Source organism: Meles meles, chromosome 2 (genome assembly GCF_922984935.1).
Source record: "Meles meles chromosome 2, mMelMel3.1 paternal haplotype, whole genome shotgun sequence".
Taxonomy (NCBI): domain Eukaryota; kingdom Metazoa; phylum Chordata; class Mammalia; order Carnivora; family Mustelidae; genus Meles; species Meles meles.
In genome coordinates, this window is record NC_060067.1 from 13,465,069 (window position 1) to 13,489,259 (window position 24,191).

General features: G+C 39.6%; 2 protein-coding genes across 7 annotated transcripts in view; one reads left to right on the forward strand and one right to left on the reverse strand.

The window, feature by feature from the left end:
• The window catches only part of STAP1 (signal transducing adaptor family member 1), a 77,681-nt gene extending 58,411 nt beyond the window's left edge, over window positions 1-19,270 (reverse strand). For all 5 annotated transcript variants that reach the window (XM_045989196.1, XM_045989189.1, XM_045989183.1 and 2 more), the window contains exons 1-2: window positions 19,247-19,270; window positions 10,171-10,345 (exon numbers count right to left, since the gene is read on the reverse strand). In XM_045989196.1, coding sequence (XP_045845152.1) covers window positions 10,171-10,290 — 120 coding nt within the window. In that variant the 5' untranslated portion in view covers window positions 10,291-10,345; window positions 19,247-19,270. The remainder of the gene's footprint in view (window positions 1-10,170; window positions 10,346-19,246) is intronic.
• Window positions 19,271-21,284: 2,014 nt separating this feature from the next.
• CENPC (centromere protein C) overlaps window positions 21,285-24,191 on the forward strand; it is a 100,933-nt gene continuing 98,026 nt past the window's right edge. For both annotated transcript variants that reach the window (XM_045997962.1, XM_045997963.1), the window contains exon 1: window positions 21,285-21,521. In XM_045997962.1, coding sequence (XP_045853918.1) covers window positions 21,456-21,521 — 66 coding nt within the window. In that variant the 5' untranslated portion in view covers window positions 21,285-21,455. The remainder of the gene's footprint in view (window positions 21,522-24,191) is intronic.

Below are 24,191 nucleotides of genomic sequence, written 5' to 3' on the forward strand. Positions count from 1 at the left end.
TTCTTCTTTATCTTGAGATAAATCACCTAATTTTATGGCCTAATATTACATTTAGCTCTTGATTAAATCCTTCACAAATTTATTTTAGCATAAGATGTGAGGTAAGGATGTAATTTTTTTTTTTAAGATTTTATTTATTTATTTGACAGACAGAGATCACAAGTAGGCAGAGAGGCAGGCAGAGAGAGAGGAGGAAACAGGCTCCCCGCTGAGCAGGGAGCCCGACGCGGGGCTCGATCCCACGACCCTGGGATCATGACCTGAGCCGAAGGCAAAGGCTTAACCCACTGAGCCATCCAGGCGCCCCCGGTAAGGATGTAATTTGATGTGTGTTTAAATAGATCATTTTTTAAAACACTCCCCATTGATTTAAGACACTTGACTTTTAATGTAGGTTTCAGTGGAAGTTTGTCTCTGTAAGAGGGGTCATTTAAGGGACCAGGATAGGACAAGCATTAAATATCTACATTCCAGGGCACCTGAAAGGATTGAGTGGATTGATAAATCTAAAGCACTTAGAGTACATGGCTCATAGTTTGGGTTCAATAATTAGTATATATTTATATAAATAAAGGCAATGTGAACAGTTCATAATCATAAAAATAATTTAACATCATCAAATCTAAACTTTGAAGTCCAAATTTCATTCACGTGGTGAACATTTCATTATTTCTTTTTTTTTTTTTTTTTTTATTTATTTGACAGAGAGAAATCACAACTAGGCAGAGAGGCAGGCAGAGAGAGAGGAAAGGAAGCAGGCTCCCTGCGGAGCAGAGAACCCGATGTGGGGCTCGATCCCAGGACCCTGAGATCATGACCTGAGCCGAAGGCAGAGGCTTTAACCCACTGAGCCACCCAGGCGCCCCCATTTCATTATTTCTATGTTCACATTATTATGGGTTCTATAGAAATACAAATTAAAAAAAAAAGAAATACAACTTTTTAAGTTTAAAAAAATTTATATGACCTAGTCTCATTTCACTCAAGTGAAACTTTATTTATATAAGGGGAATTTACATTTTTTTTTAAAGATTTTATTTATTTATTTGACAGAGATTTCAAATCACAAGCAGGCAGAGAGGCAGGCAGAGAGAGAGGAAGGGAAGCAGGCTCCCTGCTGAGCAGATAGCCCGATGCGGGGCTTGATCCCAGGACCCTGGGATCATGACCTGAGCTGAAGGCAGAGGCTTTAACCCACTGAGCCACCCAGGCGCCCCGGGGAATTTACATTTTATATGAAGACTGGCTGTTTACAAAACAATGGCAAGAGGGGCTTGAGAATAAAATCCTTCCATATCTAAAGACTAACCTTCATACCCAGCTCTTTCCAAAAGTATGTTTTTAAAAATCCAGCTTCATAAACAGGATGACCATTCCTTCCTTTAGGGTTTAATAAGCTCAATTTTTATAACATGTGGATTATCTCAACTTATATTGAGAATTAATGTAGGGGAATTACACGAAATTTTTTTCTTGTGCTTATAAAATGTGAAGATACCTTTATATATTATAGTATTTTGTGTCTCTTTAATACTGAAATATTGTTTATCCTTTTTTTGACCAGCAAAATGTTTGTCACCTCTTCGGAATTTATCTATGTCTTTTCTCAAATAATGGGAACTCTATAACCCATTTTGTTTTTATTTACCTTGGCTTCCTGAAAGCTCAAAATTAAATTCATTTTTGAATTACAAGGACCATCTTTCTCATGTTCTTAGTAGAATTTTCCCCCCTTTCTCTTCACGCCTGATAAGGTGCTATTTTAGCTAGTCTTTACTGTGTAAAACGCCACCCTAAAATTTAGCGGATTAAAATAGCAAATGTTTTCTATTTCTCATCATCCGGTGTCTGGTGATGATTCTTCGGGTATACCTCTCTGTGGCTGCTCTAGGGTGGCCTCACTCACGTGCCTGGGCTCTTAGCTGGCATTGCAGAGCAGAGAGTGATACAAGAAGAAATATATTTGGTCTTTGTCCCCCAGTTCCCGGCACAGAGATCCTAAAACTCGGAACTTCCTGAGTGACAGGAGTGCTTGTGTTATTCATAATGAGTCCTTTTACAGAATACCTGAATTTATACAAATGAGATAAATCTGTTCCGATGCCTGGATAGCTTCAGGGTAGGTCAGGCTGCAGAACAACTGATTAATGGGTTGGAACTTTCAGCCCCACCCACCAGTCTCTGGCCAAAAAAGGTGGGTGGGCTGGGAGATTTAAGTTTCATAAAAACTCTTGAGCAACGTGATTTGATGAGATTCCTAATTATTGAAAACATTCACATGGTAAGAGGGTAGTGCGGCCCAATTTAATACCTACAGGAACAAGGTGGGCTTCCGGACCTTGCCCTCAGGACTCTTCAACTGCCTGTTCTTTTATATCCCTTACCAGTAAATGTAAGTAAAGAATCTTCCTGAGAGCTATGGGCCATTCTAGTAAATCATCAGATCTTAGGAGGGAGTCATGGGAACTCTTTTTCTTTTTCCCCTTATGATTTATTTATTTATTTGTTTTAGAGAGAGAGAGCGCGCATGCCAGCAGGGGGAGGGGCTAAGGGAGAGGAAGAGACAGAATCCCAAGCAGACTTCCCACTGGCCATGGAGCCTGATGCAGGGGTTGATCTCACAACCCTGAGATCATGACCTGAGCCAAAAATCAAGAGTCAGACATTTAACCGACTGAGTCACCTAGGCACCCAAGCACTCTTGATTTACAGTGAGTTGGTGAGAATTATGGGAGGTCTGGAGCTTACAGTTGGTGATGGAAGTAGAGGGCAGCCTTGTGGGACTGAGCCCTTAGTTAAGCTATGGGGTCTGCACTAAGTCTGGATAGGTAGTGTCAGAATTAGGCTGAATGGCTGAACACCCACTTGGTGTCCAGAGAAACAGAGAAGTGGTTGTTGGTGTTGGAAAACCCCCCACTGAGAAAACTGGAGTGTCACTCCATAGGGTCTTTCTTGTTTCCAGTCAGGTAACCTAGACTTGTTCACATACTGGCAGAAGGATTCCCAGGAACAAGAGAGGGCAGGACCCAATGGGTGAGTACTTTCTCATCTGCTTTTGTCCCATTTACCAAAGTGTGACCCAGTCTGGATTTCAAGGGGTAGGTAGAAAAATGAATGCAATCTCTCTAGAAAAGTCACATTTCAAATGGAAAGGCACACAGTGAGGCTTGAACAAATTGGTCGTATCACTGTAGCAATCTACCTCGGGGCAGAGCTGGAACATGGCGCAAGTTTCCTTGTTCAGGACCTGTGGTCTTTCCACTCCATCCTACCTCCTAATTGACAGCTGGCTATAATGTAATGCCTCCTGGGCCAAGAACAAATTAACAAGGACCCATTCAAAGGGGCATAGGATTGAAGGATCAGTCAATAGAAGGCCTCCAAAGGAGCAATTATGAAACAGCAAATAGATTCTTCCTCTTATCTGAAATCCAGATGCCCAATATTTCAGAGTCAAGCAGTTTAATAAGGCAGAGAACAAACCTTGCCTTCGGTCCCATCGGAAAATCTTTAATTTTCCTCTTTTCATATACCAAGTGTTTGTTATTGGCTTTGTGATAGCACTTTGCCTGGTTTCTCTGCTGCCTTCTTATGCCCTCGGATCTACCCTGCCCCATGCAAGGGAGTGAATTATCTCCTCTGCAGACAGTGGGACTGAGACTCTAGTAGGTGAGATTGGGAAAAAAATGCCCAACTTGGCCCCTTTCTGTCTTCTCTCTGCTCAGTCTACTGGGAGGGAGTGGGCGGTCTACTCTGGTCCTGCCATGTGGCAAAGGGCCCTCAAGAAGGTCACTCTTGGGCACCTGGGTGGCTCAGTGAGTTAAGCCTCTGCCTTTGGCTCAGGTCATGATCTCACGGTCCTGGAATCAAGCCCCGCATCAGGCTCCCTGCTCAGCGGGGAGCCTGCTTCCTCCTCTCTCTCTCTGCCTGCCTCTCTGTCTACTTGTTATCTCTGTCTATCAAGTAAATAAATAAAATCTTTAAAAAAAAAAAAAGTCACTGTTGTGGCTCTCAAACTGAGTCAGTGAGTGACTCAAGGTAGCTCAAGCCTACCTAAATCTGGGCTAAGGTGTTAGTGTTGTTTTGGCCATAAATCTGAACCACATATCATTAGATATTATTGATGATAAAAGTACCTAACTGATCTTTGTGGGATTTCTCTGTCTTAATTTTTAGTTGGTTTCATACTTGGAGACAAAAAACAAATCCCCACCAATGGATATAAAAAGGTACAAGGCAGGGGGAAGTGGGAGTAACTGACAATGCGGTTTCTTTTCAGTGCCACGAAATGTGCTCGAACTGGATCGTGGCCATGTTGTACAACTTTGCGAATATATTAAAAGTGCTGAATTATAACTGTGATGATGATGATGACCATGACCACTGTGTCTCCTGTATGAGGGTGTACTGTAAAGCGACCAAGAGTAGAGATAGACACCAGCCTCCTGCTCTTGTTTCTTAGAGTTGTTTAAGGATTCAGTGGAATAATACTGTATATAAAGCCCACAGGACCTGGGTTATAGCAAGCGTTCCATAAATGTTAACCACTTACTATTAACAGGTACTTTGAATTTTTAATTATCTACACGACATTTTTTGCACAATGGTGACTTGTATGTGTGTGTAAGAGAGCGGTGGCATCTAAAAATCTCCGAAATAGATCTTTTTAATGGGTTTATATATGAGAAGGGGAGCACATTTTGTGAGCCAGATAGTGAAACTCATTGCCATTCACAAATACTATGGAACGCTGCTTTCTTATTGTCTGAAATAGAGAAATAGAAAACTACATTAAGATGTTTGGCTTGGGGCGCCTGGGTGGCTCAGTGGGTTAAAGCCTCTTCTTCCGCTCAGGTCATGATCCCGGGATCCTGGGATCAAGCCCCACATCGGGTTCTCTGCTCAGCAGTGAGCCTGCTTCCCCCCCTCTCTCTCTGCCTGCCTCTCTGCCAACTTGTGATCTCTGTCAAATAAATAAATAAAAATCTTTAAAAAAAAAAAAAGATGTTTGGCTTGAGAAGTTGCTAATATCTCTATGCTAATATCTAATATTAATATCTAATATCTATGCTAATATCTAATATGCTAATATCTCTATGATCAGGCAGATGTTCTGTAAAAACCGCGAGAGCATCTAGTCACTGTGTTGAAAAACACTTGAATTTTCTCAGGTTTGACTTTTGATTAGTAATAAAACAATTCAAATTTGAGGATAGGGGTTTCTTTTTTAAAATCCTATCTCCTTTCAAGGCATTCACATTCTGCTCTAGTGGTAAGCCTCTGCAACACGAACAGCAGGTCAAAGCTACACTGTATTTTGGGACCAGGATGTGGGTGATGGAGCCTGGGAAGGGATCAGAATGCAGGCATTTTAGTTGGAGAACTTAACAACAGGTTGTATAGTTTTACTGGAGTATGACATCTAAGATCAGATTCAAACTGGAGATTCTACGATTCTTGGAGGAAAAAAAAAAAGCAACTGAAACCCCTCAAGTCAAAGGGTACCACTCTGTTCATCTTCTTAGCCTCATGAGTATTAACCTGCTATAGATAGAAAAACTAAAATCACTAACAGCCAAAGTTTACTGAGTTTTTTCTGTATGTACAGACAGACATCCATCTGTGCTTCTAAGAAAAATTACAGAGGTGTTCAGTCATGAGAGAATAATATGAATTGAGTAGAATTAATCAGGGAAAAATAAGAATTTTACTGGTTGGGGCGCCTGGCTGGCTCAGTCGGTTAAGTATCCGACTCTTGGTTTCGGCTCAGATAGTGATCTCGGGGTCTTGGGATGGAGCCCTTGTAGGACTACATGCTTAGTACAGAGTCCGCTTGTCCCTCTCCCTCCCCGTCTGCTCATTTCCCAGCTCTAAATAAAATCTTAAAAAAAAAAAAAAAAGTTTTACTGGTAAACAAACATACAGATTCGTGGAAAGGATTAAAGAGGGTTTCTTCAGTGCAGGAAGAAGCAAGAACAAAGGCACTGGGTTGATAGTCAAGGCAGCCTGGAGCAAAATAAAGATTACAAAGGGCAGGAGGTCCTGTGAACTCCAACCACAGCTACAAACCTAAGAACAGATCAAACTTGTATTCAGAAGGCAGAGATCATAGTCCTGGTTTAGTTTCTGATAAGCTCTTATGAACATACCAGTAAAATCTCAGTCATCTATAAATATCACTCTCAATAATCAATACCTCGGTATATATCTATACATATCATAGAGAGATATGTAAATATTTTAAAAATTAATTTTTTAAAAGATTTTATTTATTTGACAGACAGATCACAGAGAAGCAGGAAGAGAGAGAGGAGGGGGGCGCCTGGGTGGCTCAGTGGTTTAAGCCGCTGCCTTCGGCTCAGGTCATGATCTCGGGGTCCTGGGATCGAGTCCCGCATCGGGCTCTTTGCTCAGCAGCGAGCCTGCTTCCCTCTCTCTCTCTCTGCCTGCCTGTCTGTCTACTTGTGATCTCTCTCTGTCAAATAAATAAATAAAATCTTTAAAAAAAAAAAAAAAGAGAGAGAGGAGGAAGCAGGCTCCCTGCCGAGCAGAGAGCCCGATGCGGGGCTCATCCCAGGACCCCAGGGATCATGACCTGAGCTGAAGGCAGAGGCTTTAACCCACTGAGCCACCCAAGCACCCCTAAAAATTAATTTTGAAGAACACAATTTTGAATGAAATACATTGAACACATTCTTATATTCAGGCTGATAAAATATAGTATACACACTATTTTTAATTTTAGCATATCACAGACTGAAGAAGCTATGAGATATTGCCCAAGTTTTCTCTTATTTTCAAGCAGTTCCAGAAAAATGAGAATTTTCCCCATTTGCAAGAACTGTGTTTACACTGGAGTCCTGCCGTGGCACTTAACCTCTTATTATCAAATAAATCTTCCTGATCAATCCAAAATTCTAGGGTGGCTTAAGTAAGTCTTCCCACATTTTTTTCCATGAAGATTATTTTTAATGGGTTCTTGACCTGGAATCCATGGACTTTCTGAAATTGCATTTAAAATGGTATATATCGACACCTTTTCCTAGGGGCAAAGTTCCTTAAATTCTTAAAAGTGCCCCTGTCACCAAACAGCTAGGAAACACCTCTAAGTGTGTGGTCTCCTTACAGACTAGGCTACTCCTCAGTTATATTTTCTCTAGTTAAATGTTTTTGAATTCCTTCAGCAAAGACCCCAGCTGAATGCTCTGCAGAGCTTCGCAACTTCTTTGAGCCCATTTTCTTTCAAGATTACCTTTTATTACCCTTGACTCACCCTTACTTTCAAAGGTTCCCTGGCACTTTACTTCTGCTTGCCTGGAAATCCCATTGTTTTCCTTAGCTTTATGTCCCAGCTCTTGTTTTCTAGTACTCTAGCCCTGGGGCTCTCCTTTGAGCCACATTAACAGTTGACCCTTGAACGACACAGGGAAGATTAGGGCTGCTGACCCTCCTGCACAGTTGAAAATTGTGTATCACTTGTGACTCCAGAAAAATTTAACTTCAAATGCCCACTGTTGGCCGGAGGCCTTGCCAGTAACATAAATAGTCGTTTAACACATACTTTATATGTTATATGTATTATATACTGTGTCCTTAGACTAAAGGAAGCTAGAGAAAAGAAAATGTTGGGCACCTGGGTGGCTCAGTGGGTTAAGCCTCTGCCTTTGACTCAGGTCGTGATCTCAGAGTCTTGGGATCGAGTCCCACATGGGGCTCTCTGCCTGCCTCTCTGCCTACTTGTGATCTCTGTCTGTCAAATAAATAGAATCTTAAAAAAAAATTTAAGAAAAGAATGTTATGGAGAAAATCATCAGGAAGAAAAACTACATATACTACACTGTACTGGATTTATTAAAAAAAAAATCTGGGGCGCCTGGGTGGCTCAGAAGGTTAAGCCTCTGCCTTTGGCTGGGGCCATGGTCTCAGGGTCCTGGGATCAAGCCCCACATCGGTCTCTCTGCTCAGCAGGGAGCCTGCTTCTCCCTCTCTCTGCCTACTTGTGATTTCTGTCAAATAAATAAATGAAATCTTAAAAAAAAAATCCAAGTGTAAGTGGATTGGACCTGTGCAGTTCAAACCCATGCTGTTTAAGGGTCAACTATACTTATAGACTTAAAACTGATTTTAGTATGTTAAGAAAAATTTGACAAATAGTGAAATGGAAGGAGAATGAATCTAATCTTTAGTGTAAACCAGGTATTTTATATATCTCTTTAATCCTTGAAACCACCCTATAAGTCGACATTATTGTTGTCCTCTTGGTCTCTTCTCCTTGACATACAAGTAAAAGATATGTTGCTATGAATTCAGGTGGAAACACAACCTAATTTCATCAGAAATATTTATACCTACACTTTAGTCTTTCCATTTCAAAGCATGCTAAGAACAGGTAGAGTAGCACTCAGGTAAGGGAATCATCCCTCCTTACCATGAACTAAGCCTCTTGAAGGTAGGGTCTTTATGTTGTTTATATTCTCTAGAAATCAGTATGATGCTTGGTGCATAGGAGATATACAATAAACGTTGCCTGAATGAATAAATTAATTGAGCACCTGTTGTGTCCCAGACATAGTACCTTGTGTGGTAAGTTGTATTTTTCCCATTTTATAGTTTGAGAAAATTGAATTTCAAGGGGATAGAATAACTTGTACAAGATCACAAGCTGTTTTAAGTGGCAAAACCATTAGGTAAAGACATATCTTACTGACTCTAAAATCCTTTTTCTATTAACCATACCAGTGGAATGCCTTCTTTAAATATTTTTTAAAACCCTTCAGGGGGCGCCTGGGTGGCTCAGCGGGTTAAAGCCTCTGCCTTCAGCTCAGGTCATGATCCCGGGGTGCTGGGATCGAGCCCCGCATCGGGCTCTTTGCTTAGCTGGGAGCCTGCTTCCTCCTCTCTCTCTGCCTGCCTCTCTGCCTACTTGTAATCTCTATCTGTCAAATAAATAAATCTTTAAAAAAAAAAAAAAAACCCTTCAGAACAGTTATTATGAATACTTTGATAGATATTTAATGAATAACCAAATTTAAATTACAAATTAGAAGTTTTGCTTTCCCAATTCCAGTTTCCTGGCAAAGCCTAACAATGTGGCTAACCTGTTGTAACAAAATAGAATTCACTTTGAAAGCATAAAGAAGGGAAAAATATTCTAACGTAGCTGCCAAATTTACTAATACATGTTTAACACCCATAACAGAATGTAAACTACCATGTCTTTGCAAAAAACCCCGAATGTGCTATTATAGATATTTTCACACACACAATTTTTCTGTTAATAAATCTTCAGAAAATATCTCTTATTACCATTATTAGACATTTCTTATGACATTCCTTGAAATACTTCATTTTTTTCTACTTTGTTGCTATTAAAATTTCATAAAATTTGACCTAGCTTAATTATTTTGTTTTTTGTTAGTAACAAGCACTTCCATGCTTATTTCTTTCATTAATTTCAAATCTCCATAATTAGTATTATAAAAACTGATTTTAACTAATTATAAGTTTTCATTTTTATATTTTAAAAATATGAAACGCTTTCTGCATTTTCTTAAATATATTTATGTTGCTTAGTTTACATATTACCCATACTGTACCTATATATTAGCTTTTCAAGTCACTATGTTAATGTTTTTAGAATATAGAACTATGCATAATGCTAATGAGATCAGTTTTATCATTTTCATAATTTTTTTTACAAAAGTTAACTATTAAAAATAATTTTATCATTACTTGTAAACTTCAAATAACTGAGAGTAGAAGCACACAGCTTAGCTTCAGTCATAGTATGTTCTCTTAATGGTACACATCATTGTGGAAGCATACGAGAAAACTGCAGAAAAAATACAGGAATCATTTTAACTTCTAAGCTGAAATCTGTAATATTTAAATAAATTCTTTGGAAATGTGGCTTTTATTAACATTTTTTACATTAGTAACAACACTAGAACATTATATTACATATAACACAAATATATATACATGTATGTGTTTAAGCCATACATTGTCTTTAAATGATGCAAAATTGGCATCATATTTCTGAGCTCAAGGAAGAAGGTTTAATCACAACAGAAACAAGGAGGACCTTGTCACATCCTATCAAATCACCATGAAATAACTTTTATATTAAGACAGAAACCGCTAGTTTAACGTTAGCATCTATGGACTTACCTGGTATTCTGACCTCTTGACTAACAAAAACCCTTCAAAGTACAAAGGTAGAGCAGTAATCTTTAACCTTTCTTGGAAGATCCTGCGAGGGGCTGGTTTCGGGGGGTTCTTAGCCATCATACCCTCTCAGTGTGTTGTTTGACTTCAACTATATCCAGTCTCAAAATGAGATCTCCTGTGTGAGAGGAAAAAGCAACTGTTCAAAGAGGAAGTCCCAACTCGATATTTAACCACCAACAGTACACACACACACACACACACACACACACACACATTTTTTTTTTTCCTTTACTTTTCTTAAGGTGAGAAAGAACAGGCATAGACCAACTTTGAAAGGGCAACTTCTGGTAAACTTAGAAAAGGATTACAGTAGCAAAATAAACAGAAGATTAACGTCCCCAGGGGATGAAAAGAACCAATGCAGTCATTATGGACTTTGGAGGAGTCACCAAGGTCACATTGTTTTCTTCCACCTTTTTTGTTTATTGCTTTCCATTTTCATCCCTAGAAGACAAGGTTTGAATTAACTCCACTTGATTAAAAATCACTTCACAGAATAATTTTATTACTGTTTGTGTTGTTAATCTTTTAGGACTGAGCTTGCTTACATTTTTTTTTTTTTTAATGGGAGTTCCTTATCCTATGCTCATTTTGATGGTCTTCTAAATACAAACCACAGGTATGGGAACATGGGATTTTTTATATTTTGTCAGTAAGAATTTTGAGCTTGTGGTTTACCAGTCAATATTTGGCAAAATGTGTTTGGCAGAGAAAACTATAATATTTCACACTTTTATTTTGTTCTTTTATGCTTTCTGAGCTGTGGGTCACTGATGCTATGATGCATAGATGGGGTCTGTACAATTATCTAGTGTGATTTAGAGAGCCACCCTGGGTCCAAAATTCATTCAGTCGTTGCATGTGAAAAAGGGTCTGTGAGAGACCGGATTTGGCTCAGCACTGTGCAAGAAATGATGGGAGAAGGGAACAGTGGGTGGAACTCTGGTATGTTTTGCAGGGATCCTGAGAAATTCCACCATTTCTTATTTCACCTTCTGTATTTCAGATCTGCTCTAGATTTAGTATAGGGCAGGCCTGAGCATCCCCCCCCCCCCCCCCCCAGTTAGACCAGCTGATTTCTGGAACTCAAAATAAGGCAGGAATCTCCAGTCTCTTCTTCCTTTCCTAGTGGAGACATCACATGGTTTCCCCCCACCAGTGTGGATATCCATTGGGTATGCATCTATAGATGTGTGCAGCCAAACTGTCTACAAAGTGAGGTATAACAATACAGACCCATTATTTGTAAACTAGAGGAGAGTGTTAAATGCATCATCAAAATGAAAATAGTTTGAAACAGAAATTGGGAGTTGAAGATTTAAAATTACTCCTTTGCTTTTATATTAAGTCAAGATCTGCTTCCTATTATTACTCAAACCTTCTAATGATAAAATATAAGTCCAGCTCATTTTTTTTTGAGACAAAGCCATGCTATTTTTTAGTTTCAATGTAATAGGAAAATGAATTGATTGACAAAGGAAAACCTCCTGATTTTGATAAATGACATAATCCACCTTTTGGGATCTGGTAGCTGGTGTAATAGGGAGGAAAGGATAGGAGGGATGAGAACTGAGAATGGAAAGAGAAAGGGGAGGGAGGCAGGATGCTGTAAGCTAGCAGTAGTTGGAATATGAGAAAAGCAGTCACTGGCATTAAGGCCAGAGTGTTTCATGGGAGAAAAGAATGCCTCTGAGAAATGGAAACATAGCAATATTTCTGAGAAATAATGATATAGTTAATTATGCTTCTCTTGCCTTTAAAAATAAACAAAATTAAAGAAAAATGAGCTTATCCGCTTAAGTTGCTTTGGTTTGTGATTTGCAAGTTACATTAATTGTTGATATGCCAATGTTCAAATTATGTCTCCTGAAAAAAACAACTCCAAGCTGGCAAAAATCCTGCTGAAACATGATTAGCCAGTTAGACCTGTCCATTGTTTCCAACATCATAGTACAACTGCATCATTACAATGGAAGTGCTCTTAGAGAGACCTTAAATTCTAGGTGGTGAATAATGGATTTGTAGGTAAGGAATCATAGTAGAAAAAGTATTTGGGTGTAGAGTGAGAGAAAAGCCAATTTTGCTATTAACCATCTCTGAGCCCTTGACCAAACTGGGATCGAGTCCCGCATCGGGCTCTCTGCTCGGCAGGGAGCCTGCTTCCCTCTCACTCTCTCTGCCTGCCTCTCTGCCTACTTGTATCTCTCTCTGTCAAATAAATAAATAAAATCTTTAAAAAAAAAAAAAAATAAAAAAAAAAAAATAAAATGCTGTCTAATCAAGTCACTCCCCTGCTTAAAACACTTCGATGGATTCTCACTGTTTTGAGAGTCATTCTTTCATTTTTGTCGTTCAACACTATATATTGAACACCAAACAATGTGCTCTAGGAACTTCAGTTACTGCCAATTCTCTCAGTATTTCATGGTATCTCCCATCTCATCATAACTTTCCAATCACTATATATCTTGTTTGCATGCTCTTCTTCTTGTTAAAAATGACACTTCCTACTCATCCTTCAAGGCTTCCACTGAATATATCCTTGTCTGCTAAGATTCCCTAATTTCCTGAAGCCTTCCCCATCTCCAGGGAGAAAGTTTATTGTTCTCATCCTGCATTCCATAGCACCTTACAGATTTTTTTTTTTTTAATATTTTATTTATTTGACAGAGAGAAGTCACAACTAGGCAGAGAGGCAGGCAGAGAGAGAGGAGGAAGCAGGCTCCCTGTGGAGCAGAGAGCCCGATGCGGGGCTCGATCCCAGGACCCTGGGATCATGACCTGAGCTGAAGGCAGAGGCTCCAACCCACTGAGCCACCCAGGCGCCCCCTTACAGATTTTTTATTACAGTATTTGTTCTGTTGTATTTTAGTTATTGGTATATATTCTGTATCAACAGGAAACTGAGTTTTTCAAATACAGGGATTGTGTTGAAATTGAAGTTGATAAGAAACAGGTCGCAGTAACCATTTGTTAAATGAATAACTTCTAGCTAGAAAATCTAATTCTGATTTGGGAGTTTTTAGCCTCTGCTGTGCAGAAGCTTCTTTTTTTCTGATATGTATGAACACCGGTTGACACAGGATTCTTTTGTTGCCATGTAGATCATGGTACCATCAAAACACTACAGCCTCACTAAGTGCAATTATTATAGCCATCATCAGTATCTGTGCCACAAGAGTTTGTTATACATCAGATAGGTGGCTGATACAATGCAACAAATTTGAATGGAGTATAAGATTAACTCATATAACACCAAAATCTCAGTGCTCTTTTGAGACATTTATGTTACAATGCCATTCAAATGAATGCACATTTTTACAAGAGTTGAGTTTCTCTAAAGTACTTTATCATCCACTTATTAGAATTAATTCAATCAGTAAGTCTTTATAGGAACCCCCAAACCATCTTCTGTACTTCCAAATTTCTGACCTTTGTTTTACTTAATGTTTATTGATGTCTTTTGCCACTTTCATCACAATTCATTGCAGTACATTTTGGAGATGTTTGAATTGAATACATTTGTGTTTACAATCAATAACTGAAGAATACAGCTTTAATTTTAACAATTATGTGGAATACTTTGTGCCATGGTGAGTCATTATTATTAAAAAAAATAGTTCTACTAGGTCTTTTGGAACCAGAAAAAAAAAAAAAAAGAAAGGTGAGGAATCGCTGTTGTAGAAGGGATATTAGTAGCCCGTCAGAGTGGTTTAATTTGCTAACACAATTTTTAGCACGAAGTGTTGCATCTAAGATATATGAGTTTTTCTAGTTATATGTTCTCATGATTTTTGTAGTGTAGGGTGTAATTCATATTACTGAGAAATATTTCTTAGATGTCACATAGATATAGGATACACACTGATTTCTAAATGACTTGAGTTATAGCATAATGGTAGTTTTTTTTTTTTTAAGATTTTATTTATTTGAGAGACAGAGATCACAAGTAGGCAGAGAGGCAGACAGAGAGGAAGGGAAGCAGGCTTCCCGCTGAGCAGAGAGCGATGTGGGGCTGGATCCCAGGACTCTGAGATCATGACCTGAGCTGAAGGCAGAGGCTTTAACCACTGAGCCACACAGGTGCCCCCATAATGGTAGTTTTAATAAAAGCACAAATCTCCAGATAGGATGATAGTTGGGGGAGTGGGTAGAACAATAATGAATTTGGTTTTAACCACATCAAACTCAATATATAGAAAGGTTAGTTCTACATTTTCCTTCCTTTTTGCTTCATTTAAGATCCACTACCATTGTTTTATGGGATAAGGTAGATTGGTGCTCAGTATCATGCCAGCCCCTTCCAGTGTGCCATTCTTTTTTTTTTTTTTTAAGATTTTATTTATTTATTTGACAGACAGAGATCACAAGCAGGCAGAGAGAGATGGGGAAGCAGGCTCCCCACTGAGCAGAGAGCCCGATGCGGGGCTCGATCCCAGGACCCTGGGATCATGACCTGAGCCGAAGGCAGAGGCTTTAACCCACTGAGCCACCCAGGCACCCCCAGTGTGCCATTCTTTACTGCAGAGGTTGAAAAGCTGAAAACTACTTACCCAGAATTTTCTGCAGCTAGAGTTGGGATGCATTCCATATTAGCAAGGAAGAATGAAATCAGAATTTATTCTAAGTTTGGCTTTTTTTTTTCTAGAGGGAAGCATGGTCAGTAGACATCTCATTTTTCTGTGGCAACACTATCAGAAGTCCTCACATCCGATCACTGGTTTCATGATGGTGATAGTCAAAGCATGGAATATCAGTTTTCTGATACCTATCATGACAGGTGTGGTGTGTTTCTGGAGCCAGAAGCAATAACGAGGCTTCCTGCACATGGAGACTTCTTATTTGGCGTGTCTTCCTAGACATGCTGTTTTGCAACTGTAGTGACTTCCTGATTACACAGTGGCAGTACGGCTCTGGAGGCTGTGGCATCAGCATCAACTTCCCACGTTTTCAGTTTGCAGCAGCAGCAGCAGGCTTTTGGTGGTTCAGTTCCATAGTGTGTCTTTGGGAATGATTCTGGAAAGCCCCCAATACATTATTTCTCCATCCCTCCCAGCAATTCTGTAAACAGATAAATGTTTATTAATAGATCCCCCTTTTGGCCTAAGTTAGCTATTACGAATTCTTTTTTTTTTTTTTTTTAAGATTTTATTTACTTATTTGACAGAGAGAGATCACAGGTAGATAGAGAGGCAGGCAGAGAGAGACAGAGGGAAGCAGGCTCCCTGCTGAGCAGAGAGCCAGCCCGATGCGGGACTCGATCCCAGGACCTGAGATCATGACCTGACCTGAAGGCAGCGGCTTAACCCACTGAGCCACCCAGGCGCCCCAGCTATTACGAATTCTATTCTATAGCACTGACCCCTCATCTATACAGTTCTGCACTGTCTATGGGAAGAAGTGAAAAATTATGTTAACATTGAAGGTGCTCCATAATCTAGTTCCATTTTGCAAACATGAGCCCTCTGCAGTATCTGACAGTTTTTCTCTGTGTCGTCAGCACGTCATTTCTGATTCATGCCTTTGCTAGCAGTTTATTTTCCTACTTATTTCACCCCTTACATCCCTTATGACTAGGTAATGCCTGGAAGCTACAGTGTGGGCACTTTATTGTTTATGGAACTCTACAGGCTCTTGAATTGACAAGCATCTATCATGCTCTATAAATACTTAAAATAATTTATTTTTTCCTCATAAATGGAAAACTCATATAAGTTTTAGAAAAAAAAAAAAACACAAGTCTTTGGGCATAAAGAGGAAAATGAAAATCACATGGTACTGCACGGGCCACGGAGGGAATTGTTTGGATGAGTACCACAACTTTTTGGACACTTTTTCTTTAGTTGTGTGTATTTATATGATCAGATTAGTACATGCTGTTTGATAGCATTTTTCTTTCTTTCTTTTTTTTTTTTTTAAGATTTTATTTATTTGACAGGCAGAGATCACAAGTAGGCAGAGAGGTAGGCAGATAGAGAGGTGGAAGCAGGCTCCCCACTGAGCAGAGAGCCCAGTGCAGGGGCTCAATCCCAGGACCCTGGGATCATGACCTGAGCTGAAGGCAGAGGCTTTAACCCACTGAGCCACCCCGGTGCCCCTAAACTGCATTTTTCATATAGTGTATTTATAGCACATTTCCATGTCAATAAATATTAACATTCGTTATTTAAATTTTTGCCTAGTACCACCAGAGTAATTGAAGTCTTTGCAAGGTTAAAATTCTAATGCAGAAAGTATATCATTAAGCTCTTGAAAATGTAACTGTGCTTTTTTAAGTTTCTTTTTTTAATTGAAGTATGATTGACACATGTTATATTAGTTTCAGGTGTATAAGATAGTGTATATAAATTAAATGTGTTTTAAGGGACGAAAGCTCCTTTTTAAGAATTATGCTGATCAGAAGTAAACTATAGGTTGCAAAACAGAGATCCAGAGAATAGTGTATTTGTTTTGTTCCTCTAGTTATTTATTGATTTAAAAAAATTTTTGTAAGTAGACTCTATCCCCAAGGTGGGGGGGGGGGGCTCTAACTCTCAACTCTGAGATCCAGGGTTACCGGCTCTACTTACCCAACCAACATCTCCTGTTGTTTTCTTGTTAAGAGCAACAATGTATACATAATAGGATTCAATTGCAAGTAAGAGTCAATCCCTTGGCGCAGAGGTAACTGTGCTTTTTAAACATCACTCTAGGGGTCCCTGGGTGGCTCAGTGGGTTAAAGCCTTTGCCTCCCCCTCTCTCTGTGCCTGCCTCTCTGCCTTTGTGATTTCTGTCTGTCAAATAAATAAAAATCTTAAAAAAAAACCAGCACTCTAAAATTAAGAACTTGTGGGGACCTTTAAACCAACCCAGAGTAAAATTGTGTGGGGTTTTTTTTGGTTTGGGTTGGTTTGGTTTGGTTTTGTGAACTTTGCTGCCACCTACCGCATATTGCAAACACAATTTATTAATGTGGCAATTAGAGTCTCAGTAGAGCCTTTCGATCTGAGGATAATTTTGTCAGAAAAGGATACTTAAAGAGAATGTACTTAACACAAGGAATAATGTTTCTCAGTAAGGAATTTTAAAAATTGAAATGTTATATTAAAAAATACACTCCAAAAAGTAAACTCCAAAATTATTCACATAAGTTTATTTCACTATAGTGAATTTTAAGTTATAGTTGCAACATCTTTAATTTTTACAAATTTGATTTTTGGAGTGTAATTTTTTTCTTGCAGAATTCTCTTAGAGTAATTTGGTAACATTTTTATTTTTGACTTTTGAAGAACTTTTTTTTGGCAAAAATTCTGAAAACACCTGCAATTTTATTAATGCCATTTTGCCCTATCATTTTACTATGAAAAGTTTCAAACATACACGGAAGCTAAAAGAGCAGTATTAATAAACACCTACACACACCATGTAGTTTCAGTAATTGCTAATGTTTTGCCATATTTGCTTTAACTATATCTCTATTTATTTATTTATTAAAAAGATTTTATTTATTCATTTGACAGACATAGATCACAAGTAGGCAGAGAGGCAGGCAGAGAGAGAAGCAGGTCTCCCGTGCCAGGGAGCCCGATGCGGGGCTCCATCCCAGGACCCTGGGATCATGACCTGAGCCATCCGCAGAGGCTTAACCCACAGAGCCCCCAGGTGCCCCACATTTTCCTGTCATTTAATAATCAATTACTATTTTAGTTTTCCCACTCTTTAATGCTCTTTATGGTTTCTTCGTTTTGACTCAGACTGACCCTAATTCACACACTGCATTTGGCTGATAACTCTCTCTCTCTGTTCTCTCTACTGGCTTGATCCTCTGAGCTTGCACATATGAATCATAAAGTGCCAGAGGATCCCAGTTCCATTATAGTGTTAAAATTCCTTGAATATTCATCCCAAATCCTAACAAGAGGAGCCTGTTCTCCCTTGTTTGGGAGACACTGTTTTGGAAATTAATCCCTGTGATCTCCTTGTTTATACAAGTGAAATTGACCCTGTGAGGCAATTCTACCTGGGGTAACCTGACCATAACTCATCAAGGAGTGGGCCTACTTTGGTTTGTTAACACTCTAACATCCTTAATTTTTTTTTTTAAGGATTTTATTTATTTGACGGACAGAGATCACAAGTAGGCAGAGAGGCAGGCAGAGAGAGAGGAGGAAGCAGGCTCCCCGTTGAGCAGAGAGCCTGATGCGGGGCTCGAGACCGGGACCCCGGGACCCCAGGACCATGACCTGAGCCGAAGGCAAAGGCTTAACCCACTGAGCTACTCAGGCGCCCCTAACACCCTAAAGTTTTTAAGTCAAGTTTATTGAGGTAGATTTACAGCAAAAGTCATCCTTTCTGAGAGTTTGATACAGTTCTGAGAGTTCTGACAAAAACACCAGAGTATCATAATCACCATTATAATTGAGACATAGTCTGTTTTCACCATCTTAAAAGTTCCCTCCCAGCCTTTGTTGTCAGCATCTTCAATCCTCAACTTCATCTCCAGGCAACTACTGGTCTAATTTCTATTTGTACAGTTTTATGCAGTCACATATATGGATCATACAACAGGTTGTCTTCGATGTCTGGTCTCTTTTACTTAGTATAATGCTTTTGAGATTCATCTGAGTTGTTGCATGTATCAGTAGTTTGTTTTTATTGCTGATGAACAACATTCTGCTGTATGGACATACTACAGTTTATTTATTTACCAGTTGATGGCATATAACTGGCTTGGGCTTGTTATGAATAAAGAAAAGTTTTGATTTTAATAACAATTGTGTTATAATTTCTAAAACAAATTCATTTTTTTAGAGTGCCATTTTTAATGTCTAAGATATGCTTTAAAATCATTTTAACAATTGCCAATTTAAAATTATCTACATAAAATCCTAAGTAACTAAACGTGTCTACTACCCTTTCAAGTTAAATTTCTGGATACTTTATTTCCCATATACCCATCTGATATACATACTTCCATAGACTGACACACACACACACACACACACACACACACACACACGTATACACCACTCCTTACCTAGTTTAAGTAGTTGTGATGCAAAACTTCAAGATTTAGTCAGTTGCCATAGAAGTTCATAAGGAGCCATCTGGATGTATTCTGGGGGGCAGGGGGCCTATAATGACAAATCTGAGTTTTATAAATTAGTTAATTAATGAGCAACCCTATTTTTGGATGGTAAAAAACTGGTGGAGCTATTAAATAGTAGGGCAGATGCTGAGGGAACTAAAAAATTTTGTTTGGGAATGGTGGAGTCTCCATAACTTCGGTTTTCATAAAGGTGCTGCTCCCTTTTCTCTGTAAAACAGACCAGTTCATCACCAACAGCATTTTACACCATGTCAAGTTTCTCAAAATACCTCTGAGAGTCACTGTCTCCAGTGGAATCATTTTACATGTGGAAACTTTACACATGCGATCATGCGTGCTAAAATATCCACCGAGAGATTAAAAAGTATATAGTGATTATGAGTCTAGAGTCAGAACACCAGAGTTCATCCCAAGTTCTATTCTTTAATTGTAGTGTGATTTGGGGCAGGTTACTTAAACACTGTCCCAGTTCTGTTGTCAGTAAAATGGGGATATTAGTCATCTTTTCTTAACAGGAATGTTCTAAGAAGTAAATAAGTTACTGCAGGGAGAGAATTAAGAAAAAAAAAAACACTTGGCATACAGTATGAACTAAATAAATGATAGCTATTATAATCTATTCCAAATGTGACAGTATCAAATTATATTATGTAGTCTGATTGGCAAAACTTCTGCTAGATCAAGTAAAAACTCCGTAATAATACCAAGCATTACTTATTGAATTCTTAGTATGTTCCAGGCATTTCACCTAGATATTAAAAGGAATTAAGGAATTAACCCAATAGCTCAGCAGTTTTACAGACATTTTACAGACAAGGGACTTGAGAAAGAGTTTAATTAACTTGCCCACTATGGCAGAATTTGTGGAGCAGAATGGAATCCAGCCTGATTACAGAGTTAATATATAGCCTCTTTTCCCTACCAAAAATAAATTAAAAAACCCTTAGCAGGAGATAACATTTGTTAAATCATTACAAGTTTAAAAAGTTTATTAGCTCAGGGCGCCTGGGTGGCTCAGTGGGTTAAAGCCTCTGCCTTCAGCTCAGGTCATGATCCCAGAGTCCTGGGATCGAGCCCCGCATCGGGCTCTCTGCTTAGCGGGGAGCCTGCTTCCTCCTCTCTCTCTCTCTCTGCCTGCCTCTCTGCCTACTTGTGATCTCTATCTGTCAAATAAATAAATCTTAAAAAAAAAAAAAGTTTATTAGCTCAACTCTTGATTAATGGATTGATTCAGTATTTTGTTTAAACTCACACAAATTTTTATTAAATCACAAAAAATAGAACGGTTTTATTACATAATTATAAAACGGTCAAGTTTCAGAGCATCAGATTTAGCTCTCCCATTATATAAATATGTTAAGGAAACACCCAGAATGGTGCCACAATTTGTCCTAGATGACATTGCTAATGGCCAAGTAGATTTCAAGACACGTGATTAGGACTCCTTTCAGGACATTATACTTAAATGACATATATTTACCTTGGTCAATTTGTTGGCAATGCTTCATGAAAATATTACCCACATATGTGAAAAAAGAACACATCATCATCATATTATTTTTACTTTCAGAGTTGACGCATAGATGGGCTACAGGTAGCTGACAAGTCTGCACAGTAAAATATTCCTCTTCAAACAACTTCTGCAATTTCTACCTCTTATCCATCCAAGCATTATTTTTTTACTCCCTAATAGAACAAGTCTTACACGGGCTTCAAGCAAAGGCCGCTCTCCAGACGGTGTCTAGCTAAGTAAAACTCGTTTCAAGCTCAGTCTCCGCTTGGCTGGGTAGCAAAGGAGGATCAAGGGTTGTGAGAAATGGAGGGCGGGGCTACGGGAAAGATGGGGCGGGGCTACGGTGGGCGCTGCGAAGGGCGGAACTGTTGGAGCTTCCAGAGAAGGGGAGGGCCCGTAACGGCTCTCTATTGGGTCGTTCGTCTCGTTTTGCGCAGACCGTTTCAAACCGCGGAGTTTGCTGGGTGCGGTGCCTGTGGGGCCGAACCAATGGCTGAGGACCGGCGGTAGCGCGTTTACTGGCTCGCGAGTCCCTCGATTTTGCCGCCCTCCCACCTCAGACTCCTGGGACGCAGTCTAACCGCTCCTCCCGCGACTCTTGGCAGTGCCTGGCTTCTTTGAGCCATGGCCCGCGAGGACTTCCGTGCCAAACGCCCGGGGCCGGGTCGCAACATGGCTGCGTCGGGTCTGGTAAGTGCAGGCTCCTGCCGTTCTGGTGAGCGGGAGCTCGGCCGCCCAGTGCACCGGCGCTCGGGGAGGGGGAGAATGAAATGTTTATTAGCTTGTGCTGTGGCTTCTTGGCGATTTCAGCGGGAAAGCCAGCGAATTTTTTTGAGGTGAACACTGATCGTATGCCGATAGCCAGAGTTAATTTTCGTGTTGTTTCCTCAAGGTTTCTTTTAATTTTGGTTACGATGGCATCTTTCTCTTCAGAGAATCTTGTGATTTATACTTTTTTTTTTTTTTTGGGCCTTACTCTACTTAGTCCTCCAAAACTTTTCTGTCTATAGAAGTATTGGGACGAAAAGTCTGGACTCGATGGTCTGGAGAAGCAGATTATTTGTACATAAGTATCTGTTACTGATAAAGTTTTCCAAAGGCCAGCTGTTAATTAAAACGCGCTTACGGTGGGGATAACTCAAGGGGGGCGGGCACTCATTTTTTGTTAGCGTCTCTGGGCTCCCTTGATGGTCACTATTCTATATTTCACACTTTGCTTATGGTTACTGTGTATTTTACAACCCACATCAGTCCCTGTCCCTAGTGTATTTCCTACTTTCTCTCTCCCCTTTTAAGAAAATCTTGCTCAGGGATCTCCCATTTATGTAAAGTTATAAATGTGTGCTTGTACGCATGGAGATGTGTGAAAGGAAGCTGTAGAGCGTACTTTTTACTCTGAGCACGTACACTGTTTACGTAGAATTTTAAAAGAAGGGAATAAAGCCATTTTTATTGGAGGGAGAGGAGGGAAATAAAATTTACCAAATGCCCACGTTCCTTTTAAAAAAGAGTTCATTTTTTAAATTTTTTAAAAAAGATTTTATTTATTTATCAGAGAGAGAGAGCGAGCGAGCACAGGCAGACAGAGTTGGCAGGCAGAGGCAGAGGGCGAAGCAGGCTCCCTGCCGAGCAAGGAGCCCGATGTGGGACTCGATCCCAGGAAGCTGGGATCATGACCTGAGCCGAAGGCAGCCACTCAACCAACTGAGCCACCCAGGCGTCCCTCATTTTTTTTAGAGGAGTCTTAGGTTCTTAGCAAAATTAAGCAGGAAGTTACAGAGATTTTCCATACCCTCTTACTCCCGCACAGGCATAGCCACCCCTACTATCAGTATTCCTCACCAGAGTGGTACACCTGTTGCCCTGGATGAACCCACATTGACACATCGTTATTGCTCAAAGTCCATAATGTACCATAGGGTTCACGCCTGGTGTTGCGCATTCTGTCATTTTTGGACAAAAATGTAATGACAGGCAGCCATCATTATGGTGTCGTATAGACAGTATTTTCACAGCCCTATATATCCTTTGTGTTCTGCCCATTTACCCCTTCTTCCCCACACAGCTCTTGTAACCACTCACCTTTTTACCATCTTCATAGTTTTTACTTTCTCCAGAATGTTATATAGTTGGAATCACACATACATAGCCTTTTCAGATTGACTTTCCTTTGACATTGCACATTTATCCTTCATATCTTTTCATGGCTTGATAGTTCTTTTCTTTTAGTGCTGAATAATAGTCCATGGTCTGGATATACCACAGTTTACCCGTTCACCTGACATCTGGTTGCTTTCAAGTTTGGCAGTTATAAGTAAAGTTGCTCTAAACATCTGCGTGCAGATTGTATGGACAGTTGTGTGAACAACTCCCTTGGGTAAATACCAAGCAGTATGATTGCTAAGTCATGGTAAGAGTCTCTTTAGTTTTGTAAAAACCACCAAACTCTTCCAAAGTGGCTGTACATTTGGAAATTTTGCATTCAAAAAATAAATGAGAGTTTCTGTTGTGCATTTGAAGTTGTTGGGTGTTCTAGATTTTGGTCATTCTAATAGGTATGGTGGTATCTCATTGTTTTAATTTGCTTTTGATGAAATATGATGTGGAACATCTTTTCATATGCTTATTTACCATCTGTACATCTTGCTACGTGAAGTGCAAGGTCCATTTATTATTTATTTATCTTTTTAAAAGATTTTATTTATTTATTTGACAGAGATCACAAGTAGTCAGAGAGGCAGGCAGAGAGACAGGGGGGAAGCAGGCTACCTGCTGAGCAGAGAACCCAATGTGGGGCTCAATCCCAGGACCCTGGGATCATGACCTGAGCGGAAGGCAGAGGCTTTAACCCCCTGAGCCACCCAGGCGCCCCAGGTTGTTTGTTTGTTTTCTTACTGTTGAGTTTTAAGCCTTGTTTCTATATTTTAGATAATAGTTCTTACCAGATGTGTCTTTTGCAAATATTTTCTTCCAGCCTGTTGCTTGTCCTCTCATTCTCCTTTTTTCTTTTAATTTTTATTTATTTATTTATTTATTAATATTTTATTTGACAGAGAGAAATCACAACCAGGCAAAGAGGCAGAGAGAGAGGAGGAAGCAGGCTCCCCGCAGAGCAGAGAGCCCTATGTGGGGCTCGATCCCAGGACCCTGGGATCATGACCTGAGCCGAAGGCAGAGGCTTTAACCCACTGAGCCACCCAGGCGCCCCTCATTCTCCTTTTTAATTTTTTTTTAAAACCATGATCAGGATTTTATTTGGATAAATGTTGGCATGGATTTTTAAAATCTGTGATTGATAACAATATTATCAATCATGGTAATAAACTGTTTTCTCATTGTGGTTTCTGCCTTTCTTTTATG